Source organism: Lucilia cuprina, chromosome 6 (assembly GCF_022045245.1).
Source record: "Lucilia cuprina isolate Lc7/37 chromosome 6, ASM2204524v1, whole genome shotgun sequence".
NCBI classification, from domain to species: Eukaryota; Metazoa; Arthropoda; class Insecta; order Diptera; family Calliphoridae; genus Lucilia; species Lucilia cuprina.
In genome coordinates, this window is record NC_060954.1 from 58338452 (window position 1) to 58363797 (window position 25346).

The 25346-nt window shown below is 29.7% G+C and overlaps 1 protein-coding gene across 6 annotated transcripts in view; it reads right to left on the reverse strand.

The window, feature by feature from the left end:
* The window catches only part of LOC111681708 (rap guanine nucleotide exchange factor 4), a 114900-nt gene that overhangs the window by 3631 nt on the left and 85923 nt on the right, over nt 1-25346 (reverse strand). For 3 of the 6 annotated variants that reach the window (XM_046954014.1, XM_046954017.1, XM_046954018.1), the window contains 10 exons: nt 22797-22853; nt 16887-16938; nt 14250-14350; nt 13312-13398; nt 11772-11913; nt 7885-8071; nt 7307-7452; nt 5047-5191; nt 1217-1393; nt 864-1025 (listed from right to left, as the gene is read on the reverse strand). In XM_046954014.1, the coding sequence (XP_046809970.1) occupies nt 864-1025; nt 1217-1393; nt 5047-5191; nt 7307-7452; nt 7885-8071; nt 11772-11913; nt 13312-13398; nt 14250-14350; nt 16887-16938; nt 22797-22853 (1256 nt within the window). Of the gene's footprint in view, nt 1-863; nt 1026-1216; nt 1394-5046; nt 5192-7306; nt 7453-7884; nt 8072-11771; nt 11914-13311; nt 13399-14249; nt 14351-16886; nt 16939-17156; nt 18097-22796; nt 22854-25346 lie in introns of those variants that run through there. The other 3 variants (XM_046954013.1, XM_046954015.1, XM_046954016.1) reach the window with 3 other exon arrangements.

The following is a 25346-nucleotide window of genomic DNA, read 5'->3' on the forward strand; positions in this document are numbered from 1 at the left end:
CTAGAACTGAACTAGAACTGAACTAGAACTGAACTAGAACTGAACTAGAACTGAACTAGAACTGACCTAGAACTGAACTAGAACTGAACTAGAACTGCACTAGAACTGCACTAGAACTGAACTAGAACTGCACTAGAACTAACTAACTACCTAACTATGTAACTGACTAACTAACTAACTTGCTAAGTTACTAACTTACTAACTTACTAACATACTAACTTACTAACATACTAACTTACTAACTTACTAACTTACTAACTTACTAACTTACTAACTTACTAACTTACTAACTTACTAACTTACTAACTTACTAACGAGAAATGTTTATTTTTCTTAATGACACAATGACTAACGTAATCCGAAAGGAGTACTTTCGAATTTTGTGGACTCAGGAAGTCCCGATGTTAAATGACGTATATATTTTTCACATACATATTTAGATAAGTTTTGGACCATTCGTGGTCCTTAGAGGAGAACTATTTACGATTATGTATGTTTATAAAATTTGTATGAAATTTTCCTCCTCGGGACCATAGCAACAAAAAGAACACCCAAAGTAAGGATGCTTTTCCTAGATGAAAGTGATCCTAAAAATAATTTTAATTTTTAGATTTTTCTGAAAAAGTATCTGGTCTAGTCGAACGAACGCAAACGTTTAAAACTCTTTTGGACTTTAAACGTCCACATTGTAGTGTTCCAACTAGTAACTAATCACGGACTTCATATAAATGACTAACACATTCCACATTCTATAAAAATCTTTCAAATCTGACTTCATAATTCAATCTTCATAATAAGGAACCTTAAAAATTAGTATTATTTTATAAATTAAAATAAATATTTCAGTTTAAGAAAAAGGATATTAATTAGCCAATTCATCCACCAGCTGTACAACTGGCATAAAAACAATATGTGTCAGCAGGAAATCATCTAAGAAAGGATCCACACCGCTGACTTGACTACCCAAACGAGTCTCTAATAAATGTTCCAACATCTTTGAAGGTGTACCCGACATGACAGTGTATCTAAGTGAAGGAACAAAAAAAAAATACAAATTAAACTTAACAGTTTAAACTCTAAAATTTGTTTAAAACTCTTTTTTGCAAAAGTTCACTAAAACTGCATACACGTACAACACGAAACAAAAACATAAGAAGAAAAGTTTCTTCTAACACCTCCCTCCCCCCAAAAAAGAAGCATGATTGTATGTACTTACTTAAATGCCGAATGCTGTCCTCTTTGCTTTGCAACACGTTCTAAAACTAAAACATCTTTACCATGCTCTTGTAATCTTAAAGTATTTGCCTCAACATCACGTAGAATACGATTGAAATGTTCTTTATCCACACGCAACAGATGGCAATTGTTTTCTTTCAAAACTATGGTAGCAGCTCTGGAAAAGAAGGATGAAATAAAACAAACAAAAAAAAGAAAATATTTAAAATATTTGTTTTGTTTAAGGAAGGAAAAAGAAAAATGCTAAAGGATTAAATAGAGTTAAATATAAATTATAATTTAAATCCTTTTTTATGCTAAAAAAATTCAAATGCAATAGTTTTAACTTTTTTTTAATTTAATTGTTTTTGTAATTATTTAGTGGGAGTTATAGTAATTACACACCATTAAGTTTAGTCGCATTTTAAATGTTTTCAATTAAAAATTTAATTTTATTTTGTATATTTATTTATATTTATATACATTTGTATTTGTTTGTTTGTTTGTTTGTTTTAAGGGCTTTGAGGAAAAATACCCCTTTTCCCCCTTTGACAATAACTTCTGCCAGCCAATGCATTTTGTTAATTGAAATTTAATCCTTGTTTGCATTTACCTCCATTCAAACATCCATGTTAATGTACAGTTTAGTGTTTTTTTTTGTGGACCTGTGTGCCATTTACATTCATTTTCCAAACTAATCCTGTTGTAAAACCCATGCATTCATTGCAAATTGGTTCGTATGTCTATTTACATTTGGAAGCATACTGGTGCGAAATCCTGCAGTTTTAATGGATGAGAATCTTTGAAACGGTTTAAGACATATATCACCCTATCTGATCTTCTTACTATTTATACCACTTATGTATATCCCACCGAAAATGGAATACAACTCCTATGTACCTATGGGCCGGAGTTTCGAAGTCTATTGTGAAGCTACTCGACCGCGTACAAGAGAGGACGATAGTAGGGAATCTCGTTTGAATCACTAGAGCACCGTCGCAACGTGGGATGTATTTTACTGTTCTTTCGATTCTATAACGGAAAGTATTCCTCTGAAATTAGGTAACTCGTTCCGTTATAAAGAGAAAGGAGTTGCTTTGCTTGTTTCAATAGATGGGAATCTTTGACATACTTCACTCCATCTGATTTTCTTACTATTTACACCACTTATATATCCGACCGAAAATGGAATACAACTCCCATGTACCTATAGGCCAGAGCTTCGAAATCAATTTTAAAGCTACTCGATCGCGTACAAGAGCGTACAGCGAAGATACTTATCGGTGACAACTCTTTTGATTCACTGGAGCACCGTCGCAACGTGGGGTGTATTTCACTGTTCTATTGACAATATAATGGAATGTATACCTCTGAAATTAGGGAACTCTTTCCGTTATGGAGAGAATGGGTTTGTTGTGGTTGTTTCAATGGAGGGTAATCTTTGAAACAGCTTACGACATACTTCACCTCATCTGATTTTCTTTCTCTTTACACCACTTATATCCGATCTAAAATGGAATACAACTCCCATGTACCTATTGACCGAAGCTTCGAGGTCTATTTTAAAGCTACTCAAGGGCGTACAAGAGAAAGCGAAAGTGACAGTAGGGAATCCAACTCAATTGATTCACTGAAGCACCGTCGCAACGTATTTCACTGTTCTATCGATTCTATAATGAAAAGCAATCCTCTAAATTTAGAGAACTCGTTTCCGATACTCGTACATTTTTACGCAACACACGACTGTCATCAAGAACACACACATGACCAGTAGACTGCACAACACATAACAGGGCAAATTTTTCTTTAGCCGGACTGTTCGTATTTGGAACAAACTTCCTACAGAAATATTTCCCGTCACTTTTGATGTAAAAAGTTTTAAGTCAAAAGTCCACAAAACAATATGCCCTCTATCATCCCTCCCACAACATATTTTCCTAGTTACAGCACAATATACTTCGTTAGTAGGGGTCATCCTCTGAGTGCTGGTCCAAGACAAACATTTTTTTTGCTTTGATATATCTTAATCTAACGATCAAGTTTTGACTCTTCTATTTGGTTCCGTTTTCCTTCTCAGACAGACGGTCATCAGCAACAGTTCGATTGTAGTAGTAGTACTTTAGGGACAACAGTCCCATGATCTGCAAGGTATATCTCACACTCCCTCTTTCTCTCTATTCACATATGTTTATTGAATTTTTTGGCTTTGGGATTTTGTTGTTTTGCATGTGGGTCCATACATAATATTTACATTTTCCTACTACTAATTCCACATAAATGGCCTTTGATACAGTCAAATGGAATTTGTAATCAATAGATTACTAGATTCAACTAGAACTTATTTAAAGTTCTGTTATGTACAAATATATCTGAACATAATGGTTGTTTTACAATTACCTCTAAGTTTTAATACAATAAAGAAACTGTCGGACTTCTAAAGACTTCAATATATAGTTATGGATAGAATGGGGTTGTTGCGGTAGTTAACAACTCGCAAACTGTCTCTTTGTCAAATCCGCAGTATTACATCCATGCTCTAGTAGTGAGTTATCTTAAGAGTCTAGAACCAGACACAATGACCTTTGGCCTTTAATAAAGCCCAATTTTACTTAAGTAACGTTTTTTTTTTTTTATTAAAAACGAATACATTACAACTAGGGTTCTATAAATCGACTTCCAAGTAATCAAACAATCGACTTTTTGTCGAAAAAAAGTCGAATAATCGAAGTCGACTACTTTGTTCCAAAAAAAGTCAATAACTCGTCTATCGTCTATGAAAAAAGTCGAAAGGTCGACTTTGGAATTAAAAATCGATAAGTCAAAAAAGTCGAAAAACGTCAAAAGTCGAAAAAAGTCGGAAAAATTCGAAAATAATAGAATAAAGTCAAAAATAGCCGAAAATTTTAAACAATTGGAAAAAGAAGTCAAAAACTCTAAAATAGTCGGAAAAACTCGAGTAGAAAACAATCGATTTTTTTTGTCGAAAAAAGTCGAATTCGACTACTTTATTTCCAAAATGTCCAAATAACTCGACTATCGTCTGTGAAAAAAGTCGAAAGGTCGACTTTGGAAATAAAAGTCGATAACTCAAAAAAGTCGTGAAGAGTCGAAAAACGTCAAAAGTCGAAAATAATAGAATAAAGTCAAAAATAGCCAAAAATAGCCAAAAATTTTAAACAAGTGGAAAAGGAAGTCAAAAACTCTAAAATAGTTGGAAAAACTCGAGTCGAAAAAAAGTCGAAAAGTCAAAAGAAGTCGGAAAAAGTCCAAAAGTCATAAAGTCAGAAAATGCCGAAAAGTCGACTATTTATAAAATACTCAAAGTTGAAAAGTCGACTTTTAATTAAATGAAAAAAGTTGAATATTCGAAAAATCAACTTTTCATAAAATGCAAAAAGTCGAAAAGTCGACTTTTTGTTTTAACTATAGAACCCTAATTACAACGAAAATAACCATAACTTTGCCTAGATATTTAATTATAATTAAATTCAAAAATTTTCCAAATATATTGCAATATATACAGAAAAACCATTTACCCACTTTAATCTATAAACAATTTACTTAATTTACAAACGAAAACGTGCTTTATTTTACTTTTTTTTGGTAGTGAATATTTTTAAAATATTTTTTTTGTTCGAATATTTTATTTTGACAGCTGAAGCTGTTAAATAATAATTAAATTGTTAAAATTCCATAAAAGTAAAACATAAAATAAATACGAAGAAAAACAATACCATTAATACACTTTCTTCCAAGTTCCCCCAATGCATTTAAACGAAAAGAAAAAAACGGAAAAAATAATAAAAAAAAAAAATTAAACATGAAACTCACCTGGGTGCGTCGTTAATCAAAGCCAGTTTACCAAAGTCATCACCACTCTTAAGGGTGGCCACAGTGCCTTTGCCATGTATTACAACATCCACGGAACCTTTCAGTATTATATACCAAGAACGTCCCTCATCACCTTGACTGAATACTGTTGAGGGGTTTTAAAGCAAAGACAGTCGTCCAATAGCATTTCGTTACGAATTTATTTATTTATATTTTTTCCATAAAACAATTTAAAAAGAAAAGAAAAAAGAATAAAAGTTACAATTGCGTTTAAAGAAGGTATTGAAAAGAATTTCAATCAACATTTTTTTATAATCATTGCCGTTTTAACTACATTGTGACCTTTCCCCCTCCACCTCTCTCTCTCTAGGTCAACCTCAGCCAGACATTTACATTTTATTTCTATAGAGTTTAACAAGTTTTGCATTGTTTTCTTGCGGTTTTGTTTGTTGGCGGGAATATTTGTTTATAAATTTTTTTACTGCTTACCTTTCTACTAACTATGTATGTAGTTACTTCTGAATTTTTCTTTTTTTTGCTATTTCTTCCAACAATGACAAAGTTTAATTCTATTAAACTTTAATAAACATTATTTTTTAAGGTATTTAATTAACTATAAAACAAACTTTTTCCCTTTCTCTCTCTCTCTCTCCCTCTCTGTCTCTCTAAGGGAAAAAGAAAATAAACTTCGCGAAAGTTTGTAGTTTCATTTGTTCTTTGAGCTTTTCTTTTCTATAATTGGAGTTGTATTCATTAATGAATTCATGCGGAAATGTGGCTGCTTATCTTTTAAGTTTTATAAATGAGTGTGGTTGAGCGGGTATTTTTAGGATTTTATTGAATTTGTCTTAATTACAACTACAGTGGGCAAAAGTGTGAGAGTAAATATGTTTTCACCAATCTTAGTTTTGTGATCTTACTTGAATACAAATGAACGTTTTGTTATTTAAAATCCCACTGTTTTTTTTATATATAAAAGCTTTTTTTTAAAAAAGCCTTTTTATAAAAGCTCTTTATATAAGCATTTTTATAAAAGCTCTTTATATAAGCTTTTTTATAAAAGCTCTTTATTTAAGCTTTTTTATAAAAGCTCTTTATAGAAGCTTTTTCTATAAACGCTCTTTATAACAGCTTTTTATAAAAGCTCTTTATAGAAGCTTTTTATAAAGAAAATTAACAAAAGCTCTTTACGTAATCTTTACATACAAAAGTGTTTTAAGAACAGTTTTTGTATAAAATCATAAAAGAATTTTTTAAGCTTTTTATGCAAAAGCTTATTATATAAAAAGTTTTTGTGCAAAAGCTTTTACCAAACTTTTCATTAAAAAGCTTTTTTCAAGCTTTTTATTGAAAAGCTTTTTTCAAGCTTTCTATTGAAAAGCTTTTTCAAGCTTTTTATGCAAAAGTTTTTTTTAAGCTTTTTGTGCAAAAGCTTATTATATAAAAACTTTATATATAAAGCTTTTAATATAAACCTTATCATGTAACAGCTTTACTTAAAAGAAGGGTTTGAGACAAGAGCTTTTTTCACAACAAATTTATCTCATCGCTTTTATTGTATTCCTTGAAATTTTCACACAAAAGCTTTATCTCATCACTTTTATTATTTTCCTTGAAATTAACAAACCACAGTAAAGTTGTATCTGATAAAGCTTTTTTTTACAAATCTCTTAAATCTCTTAATGAAATTGTCTTCTTGGACTGTATTATTTTAAGCTTTTTAATGTTTTTTGGACTTCTGTTTTTTATATGAAAATATGAAAAGTAAAACTTTTTGTGCTAAAATTGTTAATAGAAATGAATTTGAACTAAAAGCTGCTTTGTCTTGAAAATGTTAAAAAAAAACTTTCTCTCACAACAGCTTTAAATGATAACATATAAATGTACTTATTCCAAATTGTTCGTAATAAATCACAGTAAAAGCTTATCTAATAAAGCTTTTTTAAAAGTTTTTATTTTTAAATTCTTTTAACTAAGTTAATTCATTAAAAACTCTTGTTATAACAAGAAAATTTTAATATTTTGTAAAAAGCTATTTTTTTATGTGGAGAAATATTTACATCATTCCAACTTCTGTGATTATTACAATAGTCGCCCTAATTGTACTTCATTAACAGATTTTAATTATTGCTTTTTCTATGTAAATTCCTCAACCACAAAATACTTTCCGACATTCTATTTCCCCGCATACTTCCAAAACAATTTGAAAAAAAAAACATTAGACAAATAACAAAAAAATTGATGAAAAAAAACTACTTACAGATGGTACCAGCTTGTGCATGAGATTCAAAAACAATAATCGATGATAATTCACGTTTAATACTTGTTGATAAATGCGATAATGCTGCAATATGTAAAAGTTCCTCAAATACCAATTCTAATTCTTCGGGTGTGCGTTCATGTGAGCTATTAGAAGAGAAAGTAGAAAAAAAGTAGAAATATTTAATGGAAATGCAAATCCATAGAAATAAATGAAAAAAAATATATGATTTCTCTATAATTTTGTTTAGAATTTTAAGACTTAAATTTCTTTTCTACTTTTTATGATTTTTCATAAACTTTAAAATAATTCCATTCCTTCCGTCTTCAGACTGACGTTGGGAACAAAAGTTTGTTTCTTTCGTTTCTATTCAAATATTTTATGATTGTTTCTGTTACGGTTTGTTTTTTACTTGTTTAAGATGATTTTAATATTTGCACTTAAGAGTTTCATAAAATATGCATTTTAATATTTTATTATTTTTTATATTTTACTTTTATTAAACAAAGCTGTATATTTTTGTAGAAGAACACTTAAACATACAGATTTGTTTTAAATCTAATACTTTTTTTACTTACGGTTTTCGTAAAATCATACGTAACGTAGCGTCAGGTCCTCGCTGTAGCAGACTACTTAAAGCTTCACGTACATGTTCATTACTAGCATTTAGATCGTCTGTGGAGGGGTGACCGCCCGCGGTACCTTCTTCATCAACACGAAATCGATATAGAAAACATTTATCCTTAAAGGGTTGTTCTTTGTTAACTAAAGGAACACATGAAATGAAATAAAATGATTTCATTGAAAAAGGATTTTTATTTTAGCAAAAGTATGCAGAAAATAATGTAAGAAATTGCCCGGAAATAAAAATAAAAGAAGTCGTAAAAACTAAAGCTCACAAATTGTTAAATTTAATGATGGAAATAAATACTTTAATGAAGGAAATAAATACTTTAATGTACAAAGGAATATAAAAGGGAAGATAATAAAAGAAATCCAAATGTAATTGTCCTTAAAAGATCCACCAAACAGTTGAAGGCAATTGATGTGTAACTAATTAACTAACTAACCAACTAACTAACTAACTAACTAACTAACTAACTAACTAACTAACTAACTAACTAACTAACTAACTAACTAACTAACTAACTAACTAACTAACTAACTAACTAACTAACTAACTAACTAACTAACTAACTAACTAACTAACTAACTAACTAACTAACTAACTAACTAACTACCTACCTACCTACCTACCTACCTACCTACCTAACTAACTAACTAACTAACTAACTAACTAACTAACTAACTAACTAACTAACTAACAAACTAACAAACTAACTAACTAACTAACTAACTAACTAACTAACTAACTAACTAACTAACTAACTAACTAACTAATAAACTAACTAACTAACTAACCAACTAACTAACTAACTAACTAACTAACTAACTACCTAACTTACTTACTTACTTACTTACTTACTTACTAACTAACTAACTAACTAACTAACTAACTAACTAACTAACTAACTAACTAACTAACTAACTAACTAACTAACTAACTAACTAACTAACTAACTAACTAACTAACTAACTAACTAACTAACTAACTAACTAACTAACTAACTAACTAACTAACTAACAAATAAACTAACTAACTAACTAACTAACTAACTAAAAAAAGGATTTTTTACTAATAATTCAATTTTGTACTAAAAATTCGAAAAAAAATATTGGAAAAATAATTGTCAATTTGGAATTTGTACTAAAAATTAGTTTTTTTTATTAAAAATTAAGAAATTGGTGAAAAAATTTCGAATTTTTCACTAAAATAAGATCTTGTGCTAAAAATTAAAAAAAAGGATTTTTTACTAATAATTCAATTTTGTACTAAAAATTCGAAAAAAAAAATGTTGGAAAAAATAATTGTCAAGTTGAAATTTGTACTAAAAATTAGTTTTTTTTTTAATTAAAAATTAAAAAATTGATGAAAAAATTTCGGATTTTTCACAAAAATAAGATCTTGTACTAAAAATTTGATGTTGTACTAAAAATTGATGTTGTAATAAAAATTTAATTAAAATAAATAATAAATTTTGATTAAAAATTACTTTGCACTACAAAAAAAATTTTACTTAAATTATATTTTTCATTGAAAAATATATATATTTTTTTTCACATTGTGTGCAGACTTTAGACTAATCTATAGTCAAGTCTATAGGTGAATATAAAGTCAAGACTATAAATAATCTACAGCTAGAAAGTAATCTATATAGTTAGACTATAAACTAATATATAGACCAGTTCATAGTTTATAAACTGTATACTAAACTAGAGTCTATACTATAATCTTCTCTTTAAACTACGGCATGGACTAATCTTTAGTCAACACTAAAGACTAATCTAAAATCCAGACTACAAACTTCTTTTTAATTATAAAGTAGCATTTAAGCCAAAACACAGATTAATTTAAAGTTCAGACTATTTTTGGAGCAGTTTTAGATTAACATGAAGTTCAGTCTAAATATCACTATATAGTTCAAACTGGATACGAATCTATAGTTCAGACAAGAGACTAATCTATAGTCTAAACTTTTGACACTAACCTCTACTACAGATATATAGGAATAATAATTCAACAACTTGTTTAATTTAAATAAAAATCCCTAATTATTTCAATAAAATTCTTAATAAAACACTCCTTTTCATCATTTTCTATAAAAAAGTACTTTTTTACTATTTTACTCATCACTGATTGCATCTTTTTTATTGTTTTTTTTTTTTGTCCTCTTAACATACTTTTAACATTAATCTAATAACAAAAACAATGCTTTTGTTACTTCTGCCAATAACAACAACAATCAATAACTTCTATTTTTCGTCATTCTCCCAAAATACAACAAAAACAATTACTCTTCCTTTTACTTATTTGCATTCTGCTTTAGTTTTCTATAAATTTCTAAAGTGTTCGGTTGTCTTCTAAAGAGTCGTCGTATTAAAATAATTGTCGGTTGTTAATTAATCGTTTATATTAAGATTTTATTGCATTAAATTTGTTATTAAATATTAGTTAATAGTTTTTCAAAAAAATATCAAAGAAAAGTATTAAATTTAATGTGAAAAAAGTGTTTGAAAGTTGCGAAAAAAAGTTAATGCAATATATGCCGTGGCGTGCCGGTCGGTGATTTTGTTTTAGGTGGGCCATTCGTTTAAATGACAACAACAAAATAATGCGTGTGTTTTCTGGATAAAGAGAGGGGAAGTGCGAGAGTGCAATAAGTAAAGTTGTTGGTATAAACAAAATGAAAAAAGTGCAAATCTTTTAGTTTGTAAAGAGGGGTGTGGGGTAAATATAGAAATGGTGTATTAGTAATTGATGTTGTTGTTGTTGTTATGAAAAGAAAAGTAGTAGTGTGTGTGTTTTTTCCATGTAAATAAAAAAGTTAAATGTAAATAATAAGAGCAATCATGTTGGTAAAAAAGTGTGTTAAAATAAAAGAAAAATGCGGGAAAATATAAAGAAGAAAACTGTTGTTTTTGCAAAAGAATGAGGAAAACATCTATACATATTTGGATTATAAATGAAAGGTAAGCCAATTTAAGTAATTTTAATTATTTTTTTTTAGTTTATTTGTTTTTTTTTCATATTTCTGATAATTTAATTTACAACTAATGGTGGTTATTTTGAAATAGTTTTCTTGAGTTTAAAGAAGTCCTGGATTATAGACTAGACTATAGACTTGACTATAGATGTCCATAGTCTAGTCTATACTAGTCTAGTCCATAGTCTTGTCTATAGTCTAGTCTATAGTCTTGTCTATAGTCTATAGTCTAGTCTATAGTCTAGTCTATAGTCTAGTCTATAGTCTAGTCTATAATCTAGTCTATAGTCTAGTCTATAGTCTAGTCTATAGTCTAGTCTATAGTCTAGTCTATAGTCTAGTCTATAGTCTAGTCTATAGTCTAGTCTATAGTCTGGTCTATAGTTTAGTCTAGTCTATAGTCTAGTCTACAGTCTGGTCTATAGCCTAGTCTAGTCTAGTCTATAATCTAGTTTATAGTCTAGTCTATAGTCTAGTCTATAGTCTAATCTATAGTCTAGTCTATAGTCTAGTCAATAGTTTAGTCTATAGTCTAGTTTATAGTCTAGTCTATAGTCTAGTTTATAGTCTATAGTCTAGTCTATAGTTTAGTCTATAGTCTAGTCTATAGTCTGGTCTATAGTTTAGTCTATAATCTAATCTATAGTCCGGTCTAAGGACTGGTCTATAGTTTAGTCTCTACGAGAGTCTGTAGTCAGTATATGGTCTAGCAAAAATTAGTTAATTTATAAGTTAGAAATATTTTTAAATTTTCATTTTCCATGCCTGCTCTGTTTGTCCTACATACTTACGTAAATACCTAACAGTAAAAGTATGTACATATGTGTAATATAATTTAAGAGAAAAAATTTTTCATTTACCATGTGATAATATTCCTTCCTCCAGTAAAGCTTGCCACATGCCAGCCGCTTGGGCTCTTGTATGAACAATGGGCGATAAATTCACCAACCAATCTACTAGTTCAGTACCAGGAGCACACTTACGTATAAGTTTGCCAGAAACCTAAATACGAAAAAAAGTATAAAGATATAAACAATATAATGAACAACATTTTGTGGCAAAAAGAGAGAGATAGAGAGACAGAAAAAACATCATAAAAAATAACAATATTATTCAAATTGTTAAAATTAATCACACTTTTGTTGCTACTGCCAAGTGTTGGCTCTTACTTTTTATTCCTCTAAAGTGTTTTAGAAACACACTTACTTATATTTTTTGCTAACATTCGTTTTGGAAATAAAAGAATAATGTATTCAAAATACACAAATGTTTTTTTTAATTAAAAGCTTCTTAAATGTTAACAGCTGTCTTTAATTTAACCATATCAAACCATTTACATACATTTATACATAAGTATTCACTTTCACAAACTTTTACATATACAAATGTATGTAATTTATGTTACCACCAACTCCCCTAAGCAGACCGACTGTGGTAAGGATTAAAAATAATAAGGTTGGGGGGTTTTATTTGTTTGTTATAAACCTTAAGATCATTTTATATTAAATGAATCTTTAATAGGCGTTCTATTTACTATATAGAATAGTTTGATTCGTTATTGAGACGACCTTGATGATAAAAATAGCTTCAATCAAGATATCTTTTCGGTACTAAGATCTTTAAAGATCTGACGCGCCTTAAATTTTATAATTTGATTTGATAAGAAACCTAAGTGAATATTTCTCAAGCCCTCAAGAGACGTTATTTTCAGTGAAAGCTGGTCTATATATTCTCTAGATTTTTTAAATATTCTGCAAGTGGCAAAAGTACTCTTTTTTGACCTTTCGTCAAACTCCTAAGATCCATTCAGCATGGATTTCGTAAATATTATGTCTTTATTAATTTCGTTTGGACGGAAATTGTCCCTTTGTTCTAGTTCAGTTCTAGTTGAGTTCTAGTTCAGTTCTAGTTGAGTTCTAGTTCAGTTCTAGTTGAGTTCTAGTTCAGTTCTAGTTGAATTCTAGTTAAGTTCTAGTTAAGTTCTAGTTCAGTTCTAGTTTAGTTCTAGTTCAGTTCTAGTTCAGTTCTAGTTCAGTTCTAGTTCAGTTCTAGTTCAGTTCTAGTTCAGTTCTAGTTCAGTTCTAGTTCAGTTCTAGTTCAGTTCTAGTTCAGTTCTAGTTCAGTTCTAGTTCAGTTCTAGTTCTAGTTCAGTTCTAGTTCAGTTCTAGTTCAGTTCTAGTTCAGTTCCACTTTGAACTTCAGGGCAGTATTTTTGAAGCATACTTTTGTCTTCATTATTAGTGTTTAATTGTGATATTATATTACCACACTTTAAACCAATTATATAACCATTAAATATTATTATTGGAGTGTTTTTTTATTCATCAAAAACACTTATTGTCATTCTGTTTACACTTCTCTCTACAAAGGAATGTATATAGTAAGGTCGCTGTTACTTACTTTTCTATCCTTTAAACAACTTGAGCTGTCAGCAACCAATAATGTTCGTAAAGCCCATCCCATACGATTCATAGCAGGACTAGGAGACTGTAGAAAGAAAGAAAATTTAAACGAATGTAAAGTAAACAATTAGAATTACTTAATTAAAAATTATATTTTCATAATTATGTTGAATTATGACAGCAACTTAAAATGAATAGCAGAGTGTAAAGAGGCTAAAGATTGTTAAGGTAAGGGGTAAAAAAAGAACGGGTCAAACATTGGTTACTTGTAGAGAAAAGTAAAGGAATTGTTAACTAAGAATTATCTTCTGTTGGCACTCAGATTATTTATTTAAATAAAGGATTGAACTAAGAAATAGTAAAGTTGTTTTACATTTTACAAATAATAAAATTTTTGTAATATTAAAATTATTTTTTTTTTTAGAAAACACTGACTTTCCATATATTTTAGTTATGAAAAGAAAACAAATATTTATGAAACTAGTTCTGAAAACAATAAACTTTTTCTAAACTAGTTCCTTAACAAATACACAACAATGTATCTTTTTATAACTTACAATTTTGTCTATAATGTCAACATTATTTCTTTGCCGGACACCAAAAAAAGTATTAAACAAAGCACACTAAATTATATAAACTATTGTTTTAATTACATACAAGTGACACCTTATTTTATGACTGTCTGGCCCAAAACAACTCATTTAACTTGACCACAATAATAAATAGAAAGACAAACCGCCACAAACGTGTTGTCAGCAGCATTTTTTTTCCTAAACAGTTTTAAGGCAAAAAAGTACAGCAAAAAGTTGACAGACAAAAAACCATAATAAATGTCATTTCAACTTTACCAGACAACAATAAAAAAGGCCAAATAAAATGAAACATGCAGATAAATATATTTAAAAAACAACAAAAATAAAATATTTATATTTTTACCTCTGTTATTGGTAGCGCCGGATTTGGATGATCAGGACTTAATGGTCGTTTTGTGGGTGATGAATTTGTTTGTTGTTGTTGTTGAACAGCAGGACCGAAACCTTGGTGGAAGAAAAAATATGAAATAATAAATGTTTATGTAAAAAAATTTATTTAAAAAAGGATTTAATTGTATATAAATGTACAAATATGAAGCACATGTAAAACATGCAAAATTACATACTATTACACTTGTATGCCAATATACTATACAATGTTAAATACATAAATAAACAATAACTGAACTAAAACTGAACTAGAACAGAACTTGAACAGAACTAGTACTGAACTAGAACTGAACTAGAACTGAACTAGAACTGAACTAGAACTGAACTAGAACTGAACTAGAACTGAACTAGAACTGAACTAGAACTGAACTAGAACTGAACTAGAACTGAACTAGAACTGAACTAGAACTGAACTAGAACTGAACTAGAACTGAACTAGAACTGAACTAGAACTGAACTAGAACTGAACTAGAACTGAACTAGAACTTAACTAGAACTGAACTAGAACTAGAACTAGAACTGAACTAGAACTGAACTAGAACTGAACTAGTACTGAACTAGAACAAAACTAGAACTAACTAAAACTACGATTATAAATGTTTCTTCAATACTTTAAATTTTTTGCAATTAAACGTTAAAATTATATTTTCCATTTCTACATTAATTTATGTTGATACCGTATTATATAGTTTTTGCGTAATTTAATTATTAATAATGATAAATTGAAATTGGATTTATTATTCAATTATTTATTTCTGTAGTTATTTATACTCTACGCTTATAGGAATAACGCGTAAATATTTTCTGCACTATTTCAAATACAAATAGCTTTAATGTTTGGCTATTAGTAATGTTTTTATAAAATTTAATTAAATTAAATTCTAAAATAAGTAAATTTTTTATTTGCTTAGCTGTATTTGTAATTATTTCTTAATAAACCACAAAGTTTAATTAATTAATCTACTAAATGTCACTTTCGCGCTGCTTAAAGTTTTTCAAACATTAAATCTTGCAATTGTTTATTTTAAGGTATTTAAATGGAAATAATATTTTGTATTGTAACGGTGAGGAGGGGTATGTATGTATGTGTTTTATTCCTAATGATTAGTTTGTTTTCAAAATTAATTCATTTTCAATTCAAGGTCAAGATTAGTTTGGTTTTGTTTTTAAATTCGACTGCGGTTTTTATGAGTTTGTTGGTTTTATTTGTTTGGGTTTCAAGAGATAAAGGTTCATTTACATTTTACATTGAAATTGGGGGTTGCGGCAGCTAAATAAACTACAGCAAACGTCAAACAAATAAGTAAATATAGTATAGTACTGATAATAATGTAAGAAAAAACATTTGTAAAGTTTGAAAAAAATAAACTTTTGTTTAGAATTAATAGAATTAGCAAAACTTTGGGGCAAAAAGAAAACAGAGGAATAATAAACATTTTACAGATTACACAAGTTCAAAATGAAATGAACGAAAGAAATAAAATTTTCGGTTCAATTAACGAAAAATTTATTTTGATTGAGATTGATTTCACTCCACCGTGGACTATAATTGACTATATTGAATATCCTATGTAACAACACATAGAATATTCCATGTTCTAGTTCATGTCGACTTCTATTTTAGTTCAAAACGAATTTAGATCTAGTTCAGTTCTAGATCAGTTCTAGTTCAGTTCTGGTTCAGTTCTTGTTCAGTTCTTGTTCAATTTAGTTCAGTTCAATTTAGTTCAGTTCAGTACTAGTTCTGGTTCAGTTCTAGTTCTGGTTCAGTTCTAGATCAGTTCTAGTTCAGTTCTAGTTCAGTTCTAGTTCAGTTCTAGTTCAGTTCTAATTCAGTTCTAGTTCAGTTCTAGTTCAGTTCTAGTTCAGTTCTAGTTCAGTTCTAGTTCAGTTCTAGTTCAGTTCTAGTTCAGTTCTAGTTCAGTTCTAGTTCAGTTCTAGTTCAATTTAGTTCAGTTCTAGTTCTGGTTCAGTTCTAGTTCTGGTTCAGTTCTAGTTCTGGTTCAGTTCTAGTTCAGTTTTAGTTCAGTTCTAGTTCAGTTCTAGTTCAGTTCTAGTTTAGTTCTAGTTCAGTTCTAGTTCAGTTCTAGTTCAGTTCTAGTTCAGTTCTAGTTCAGTTCTAGTTCAGTTCTAGTTCAGTTCTAGTTCAGTTCTAGTTCAGTTCTAGTTCAGTTCTAGTTCAGTTCTAGTTCAGTTCTAGTTCAGTTCTAGTTCAGTTCTAGTTCAGTTCTAGTTCAGTTCTAGTTCAGTTCTAGTTCAGTTCTAGTTCAGTTCTAGTTCAGTTCTAGTTCAGTTCTAGTTCAGTTCTAGTTCAGTTCTAGTTCAGTTCTTGTTTAGTTCTTGTTTAGTTCTAGTTCAGTTCTAGTTCTCTATAAATACTATTACAATTTCAAACATACACATAGATCATACATAATTGGAAAAGGGCGGCATGTTCTAACAAGCATTTCTAATCTAAATTATATATCATTTAAGAAAAAACTTTTAATTGCTTAAAGTGGAAAAAATCTAAAAAATAAACTAAATTTCAGTTTTAACTAACGTATAATTTTTGTATATTTTTTTTTTTTTTTTTGTAAAAATTACTTACCATTTTTCAATTTACAACTGGTGATAATATCATTCATTAATTCCTTGTTTTTCTACAGAAAAAAATATAAACAAGAAATAAACAAATACATTAGTTAATTTTAAAAACAAAAAACAGAAACTAATTAAAATTGCTTCAAGACACGCCAACTAAAACAAAATAATTTGTTAAATAAATAAACTTTTGAAGTAACAACTTCTAAAGAAAATTGCAAAAAAGTAAAGAAAATAAGTAAACTAAGAAGTGAAATGAAAAAATAAAACTTCATACATGATCTCCTGGTTCGAAACATGAGATGGGGCGTATGAGTCTTCTTCTATGTCTGCTATTAAAGTCTGTTTGTTGTTGTTGCTGTTGCTGCTGTGGAGGTTTCTGAATGTAGCCATTACCGCGACCACAACAAACATCTAAAGCAACTTGATTACCGTTATTACGATTATATGGCGGCAAATGGTTGTTATTTTTAGTTAAACCGGAAGTATTGGTTACAGTTTGAATTTCATATGTTTGATTATCATTAATATTTTTATTATTTTCATTATTATTTTTAATATTTGTATTAATAATATTATTTGTATTTTTATTATTATTATTATTAGTTTTTGTACTTGAATGGCCACCACCACCACCATTTGAGGCTGCCAATACTACACTGTCAATATACATGTTGTTTATGTTGTTGTTATTGTCGCTATTATTATAATTATTAGTTTTACTATGATAATGAGTGAGGGTGGAATAGGTTTTGGGAGGTATATGACTAATTTTTGTCATTAACGTCAGATCATCTTGTGAATGACGTCGTGTTTGATATTTCAATAGAACACAAACATCATCGTAGGGCGAAGCCACTATGTGTTGGGACCAACGTTTCTGTGCGTTATTGGAATTTTTATTTCTTATGCAGGAGTTGCTTGTGGCCATGGCGTTATTTCGGTATTGTTTCTTATTTACTTTTATATTGAAATGTTTTCACGCTTATGATTAATACGTTTATTGCACCATTTCTTGTTTTTTTTGGGGTTTTGTTGTTATTTATTTTGGGTTTTCGTTTTTTTTTTTGCACTGCACGTTTGTATTTAATTTATTTATTTTCACTTGTTTTTATTTATATTTATTTTTTTATTAAATATTCGCACTCCCTCTCCATTTGCAAGACACAAAACTGAAAAAAACCTCTTCGTATAACAGCTGTTTCCACGCTACTACCGCTTTTTTGTATTGCAAAGAATTGAACGAGTGTCGGACTGCCTGCTCTTCACACAAAAAAAAAACAAAACATTGTATCTGCGCTACAGTCGCTGAAATTAATTTAGGGGCATAACAACTGAAAATGATTTCACTTTTAAGAACTTTGTCGACTAGAGAATGAAATGGGACTTAGGAAAAGTTTGTTCTTGTTATTACTTGGAGTTAGTTTAAACATGTGTTATAATGCGATGCGAAAATAATGAGTGACTCTCTATAAATCAGAGGAGGTTGAGATTATAAAAATCAAGAAACTGGAGTAAATTTAGATGTAATAACGTCATAACGGGACAACGTAATAACGTGATAACGTACTAACTAACTAACTAACTGACTAACTAACTAACTAACTAACTAACTAACTAACTAACTAACTAACTAACTAACTAACTAACTAACTAACTAACTCACTAACTTCTTAGTGAGAAATCTGTTTCCTGAACGTAATTCATAATAATCCTCCAAACAGTGTTATTCAGGAATGTTATTTCCGGAATAACATCACTTCCAAGATACTTGGATCTAACTTCGAGGCAGTGGCAAAAAAGTGCTCCAGAGTTTCACTGTCCTCTCCACATGCTCGAGCTCCCTTTCGTTTAAAGCTATTACATTCGATCTTTCGTTACCGACTACTCCCGAGTGGGCTGGTACCCAGCGCTGTGGGCGCCATATTTATTTTAATCCAATTTACGCATTCCGTTATTGCTTGTACTTCTGCCAGGAAGCTGGTGTTATGATTTGGTAAACGGTGGTATATTTTGGCTTCTCGATTTTCATTATAGAAAACCAGCCCCACTTTATCCCCCCATTTAGAGCCATTTGTGTAACAACGGATTCCCACCGGTACTTGCTATAATGTTCCGCTTGACTTTCCGACATATTCTGTGTCTGCTATACGATCAGGCACGACCGATGATTGTGCATAACCTTCTAATGTGTGCAGTATACATTGATAACGTGTCCTATAACCGCTTTTTGTCAGTTCGCCTAAAGTAAAGAGCCGTTCGGCTGTCAGCGCAGCCTCATATCTTAAATATAGTTCAATGGGTGAAATATCTAGCAACGTTTTCAGAGCCTTGGTTGAAGTAGTATACGTGGCACCACTTTTACCCAAGCAGCATGTACGCTGAACTCCCTGTAGTTGTTTGATATTGCACTTTTTGTCTAAAGCAGTCCACCAGATAATTGAAGCATAAGCTAGAATTGGTCTAATTACACTTTTATAAAGCCAAATTGTCATATTAGGACTAAGACTCCATTTCATGTCTATAGTTTTCCTACATATCGCCCAGCACCGATGTGCCTTGTTGATCCTATTCTCTATGTGGTGCCTCCATTTTAATTTTCGGTCGAGGATTACCTATGTACTTAACTTTGTCTGTCACTGGTATCTTCTTTCCTAGGTTGCCGTGTTAACGTTGAGGAATCTCGGTTGAGCCCAGTTTAAGGCCTCAAATTTTTAGTTAAAATCCAAATTTTGAGGAAAAGTTAAAATTTTTAGGGAAAGTTCAAATTTTCGGGAAAAAGGCAATTTTCATGGAAATTCCAAATTTTTATTGAAAATCTAAATTTTATGTAAAGATCCAGAATTTTTAGTGAAAATCTAAATTTTATGTAAAAACCAAAATTTTGTGAAAATACAAATGATCAGTGGATATGCAAATCTTTAGTCAACAATGATTTATAAGTGAACATCCAATGTTTTAGTAAAGATCCAAATATTGGGAAAAATTTTGGATTTTTCCAATTTTTAGCAAAAAAAGAGAGGGATCTCGAATTTTTATATTTAAATATGTGAGCATTTCTTTCAAATTGTATAAAAATTAAAATTCGAATACAAAAAGTCAAAGCTAAATAGTAGGAACTTGCATATACATTCATTTTAAAGTCAGTACTAAACATCTTACAAGTAATGCAGAAGGTATGGTAGTAGTTATTAAAAAGTAAGTTGGGGTCTAAATACAAATCATTATCACATTTTTGCCAAAACATTTGGTAATAGCTCACACTTAAATTAATTCCCCACAGTGTTTTCTGTTTGTAAAATCGTGTTTATCAACAACAAATAAAACAAAAACAAACAATAATATTTAAACATTATTAATGAATATGAGCAGAACGAAAAAGCAAAACACAGCTCAATTGTATGCTCATTTAAACGTTCTCTTCTGACGGTGAGCAGTTTAAACAACTTAAGCAATATAAATAAATTTAACAGTTTTAATTATTTGAAAACTAAAAAAAATTATTTTATACAAAAAAATATCTATCTACTTTTAAGATTCATTAGTTCACTCATTAGTTTCTCAAAAATTACTCACGCTTTTACTCAATTGAATTTGTTTTTTTTTTTCTTTGGTTTTCATTTCATCTTCAATGTTTAAATGCTCAACATAAGTGTTTTTATTATTTTATTTTATAAAACAGTAATGAATACTGATAATACATACTAAACTGGACTGACTGACTCTTATTTTGAATTGTATTGTATTTAGTGTGTTGTATTAGTTGTACGATAAAGTACTTAAACTTTTGATTTGTAGTTTTGTATGCAGACTTGTTTTACGGAGAAACCAATTTGTATTTTCTTGCTAATGTTTAGAGGTTGATTGCTTACTTTCATTTCAACAAAAATATCTATATTTAATGTTGTTCATAGTTGTTGTTGCTGTTGCTGTTTTGGTTTTTGGTTTGAAGTGAGCGGACCTTATCAGCAATGAATTGTTTATATGTATATATCGTTTGTAGTTTATTTTAGAAATTGTAATAATGCGACAAAATTGGAAACAAGTAAGAGCTTTATAATCGGCATAGTTGATCACATATAGATATTCTCTACAATGTATTTATTTTGTTTCAAAACTTTGTAGCGATACATTCAACATACTTTGCTATATGACCCCCTGGGGGCATGTTAACTTGACGAGACCTCCGCCTTGGTGTTATAGCAATTCCGGGGTATAAAGAGATGGCCAATACAGTCAGTCTGTCCGGGACTCAAAAACAGTCTAGTGTAGTTTGACAGACGTCAAACCAGAGCACCGCATAATCTGGTACTACGGGTGGCCAGTTGCCCGCAGAACTATGTCCTGGCTGGTCAGTTGGTTAAAGTTCCTTCGGTATCCACCGAAGTGGCTGTGGTTTAAACCCAAATTTGCGGGAAGAGTAAGTTACGGTTAAAAGACTTAGGTAAGGCAACAGCATGCTGCTTTGCCGAATGCTGCTCTAATCAGAGGAGAATATTCCATACTCTAGCATCAGTCTTTTAGAACTTGCTTTCGAGAAACGGAGAAAAGGTTTAATACCAAATCTGTTTGAAAATGAGGAACCTCAAGTGTAATTGTGATCATTATTTTAAAGTGTTACAAACGAAATGATAAAACTAATAAACCTACCATCTCTTTTAATGGCGACCATAAAAATAGAAACGATATCAGTAAAACAAAAGTAAATTAGTGGGTTTTAACTACAGATCTGCAGTAAGTGGGGAGTTTTATTTTGTTTAACAATTTAAATAACCTTAAAAAGAATGTAAAACCCTGACACACACACTAATAAATATTCAGGTAGAATTTCTTTAATAAGCTAAGAGCAATATTTATTAAATACTTAATTAAATATTGCTAAATTTTATCTCGTTTTTTATCTCATTCAAAACATGTAAAAGATAATAACGCTATAAAGGGAAACTTAATGCGGATTTTAAACAAAATAAATCGTGATTATTATTTGTTAGTGCATAAACAGCAAGTACATCATGGCTAGTAATCAATTTAAAAATGCAACTTACATGTAATTAATTGCTCATTTTTTTATTTAATTTTTAATAAAGTATGTACTTATAATTTAATTTTATGTTAAAAGTAACAAACCAGTCTTTATTAACTGGTTTTTAATTAAAAATTGCAAACATAATAATGAAAACAAACGATTGTCATTGTCAATGTAGAAGATAATCTTTTAACGAATTGCATATTAACACGTAGACGTAAATGACTTCTCAGTAGGTCCCCAGTGAAATTTCCTCATATAAGTAATGGATTAAACTACAGTTTAGTCTGTAGTCTAGTCTATAGTCTAGTTTATAGTCTAGTCTATAGTCTAGTCTATAGTCTAGTCTATAGTCTAGTCTATAGTCTAGTCTATAGTCTAGTCTATAGTCTAGTCTATAGTCTAGTCTATAGTCTAGTCTATAGTCTAGTCTATAGTCTAGTCTATAGTCTAGTCTATAGTCTAGTCTATAGTCTAGTCTATAGTCTAGTCTATAGTCTAGTCTATAGTCTAGTCTATAGTCTAGTCTATACTCAAGTATCTGGTCGAGCATATAGTCTAGTCTATAGTAGTATTACTATATAGTTTAGTCTGGTCTTTAGTTTAGTCTACAGTCTAGCCTGTAGTCTAGTGTAATCCATAGTATAGTCTATAGTCTACTTTACAGTCTAGTCTATATTCTAGTCTATAGTCAAGTCTAAGGAATAGTCTAGTCTTTTGTTTACTCTTTAGATGTTGTTATCGAAGTTCATTTCAATAGCAAATCATCTAGAAGCTTCAAACTTTAATTTGTAATAACAACATAACATTCAATCTTTGACAACACCTAACCAACAATAATAATATGAAATGACAACAGATCCGCAAACTCCTTAAAAAAATTCAACTCACCATACAGCCTTGAGGACAATGCGTTTCAAAATTGCAATTATAATGATTTTTAGGGGCCTGAAAAGATAAACGTCACTTGATAAACATATTCAAAAAAACAGTTTTGTGTCACTTAGCCAACGGGTTAATGCTGGTTTGTATGTAGTAAGTAGTTGACCGACCACATACGCATCATTGCAATGATTGAATAAATATAAACATGCTTGTTATGCTGAACACCTTCAGTTACAAGGAGGGCGGGACGCAACTTGTTATTGAGTGGTATACCAAAAGAACAGTGAAAAGGGGGCGGTGGAGAATAATAAAAAAAATGTTATTATCGAGAAAAAAACATGACCACACATGATTGACAGTTTGTATGAAATTATCTGTGGGCACCATTAACACACATTTAGTAGTATTGAGGGCATAAAGGAGCGAAAAAATTTATAGTTATACAGAAATCATTGCAATAAGATTTTAAAAATATGACAAATAAGTGTTTAATTATATAAAGGAATTTTATTGTTGGCGGTTTTTTCTTCGAGGCAAACAGATTCTTTTAGGGATTTTGGGGAAATGGATGCGTATATATTTATTTAAGAAATGCAATATTTTAATGCAGAAATGTTTTTATAGCTATGTATGTCAGCTTGCTAAACGGGTTATAATAGGCATCAATAGCGAGTTAACTTGTAAAGCACATCCTGTATTATCCTTTTATTCTATAATTTTCTTTTAATTTTATATTGCCTATTTTCCATAATTTTTTACTAAATTATTACGAAAATTTCCTTTCTGCCATAAACCTTTACATTTCTGCAACAAGTATAGAATATTAAATATTACATGCGTATATCCCCCATCATAAATTATAGATTATTACAAAATATTTAATTAAATATAATGTAAATCCTTAAAATTTATTACTACAAATATTACTATATTACTACAACGTTAGAAACAGTAAGCTCTAAAAATTCTTGTAAGTAAATCGCTTATAGTCAAGACTGTATAAAAACTAATCAATTGTCTAGAAACCTATACTATAGACTGATCTATAGTCGTGACTGCAGAATGATCTATAGTCATGACTGTAGACTAGTCAAGAAAATAGACTGATCTGTATTAATGCTGGGTCTATAGACAAAACTATTTATTGATCTTTATTAAAGACTATAGATTGATTTGTACACATGTCTAGATTATAGAGTGATCTATAGTTAAGTCAAGACTGTAGACTGATCTATAGTCAAGACTATAGACTGATTTATAGTCAAGACTATAGACCGATTTATAGTCAAGACTATAGACTGATCTATAGTCAAGACTATAGACTGATCTATAGTCAAGACTATAGACTGATCTATAGTCAGGACTATAGACTGATCTATAGTCAAGACTATAGACTGATCTATAGTCAAGACTATAGAATGATCTATCTTTAAGACTATAGAATGATCTATAGTCAAGACTATAGAATGATCTATAGTCAAGACTATAGACTGATCTAAAGTCTAGACTATAGACTGATATACAGTCAAGACTATAGACTGATCTATAGTCAAGAGTATAGACTGATCTATAGTCAAGATTATAGACTGATCTATAGTCAAGACTATAGACTCATCTGTATTCAGGATTATGTACTCATCAATAGTCAAGACTATTGACTGATCTATAGTAAGGACTACTGACTGATCTATAGTCAAGACTATAGACTGATCTAAAGTTAAGACTATACACTTATCTGTAGACAAGAATATAGACTAATTTATAGTCAAGACTATAGACTTAACATCCAGACATATGTTCCGTTAAACTTGATTTCCTGTTTCTGTGTTCCAAAATATTGAATTGTTTATTGACATTTTGTCTCGGGTGTAAACAATAATGAATAATTAAATATTTGTTGTATATAACAATTTGGGTTTTAATAAATATCAACACATATTGTTTGTTGACCTACAAAATATAAATTTTACTATTGTTCCTTCCCTTGCAGAATAAAAAAAGACACAATGTGTCGTTTTTTATTACAAAGTTATACTCTTTGTTATGCAGAAAAGAAATGATTAAGTCATTACCTTTGTGTCTCCAAGTAATCTTTGAAGAACACACTTTTACTAATAAAAGCTTTAAAAGGTATGATTAATAACATAGTTAATACTTTACCACAGTTTAAAACACTAAATCCGGAACATTCACCACGAACTGTGTGGTGTTACAAAGGACGTTTACTTTCTTTGTATGTGTACGTGTATGTGCAGGAATTCTCTCAGGTGTAAATAACCACTTCCTATGGAAAACAGTAGTGGTAACAACAACAAAATAATATATTGACCAAAATGGTAAATAGTGATGGAAAAAAATAACTAAAATAACTAAAGCCAACAAGTGGAAGTATAAAACCCTTAATAAATAAATGAAATATTAAATATTCTGTCGAATAAATAAGGAAACCGATAGGGATATAAAGGAAAATTCATGACATTAAGAAGAAATAGTTGAAAAGATTAAAGAGAAAAAAGGGTGAATGCATAAACATTAAGAAAATTTCTTTAGGAATAT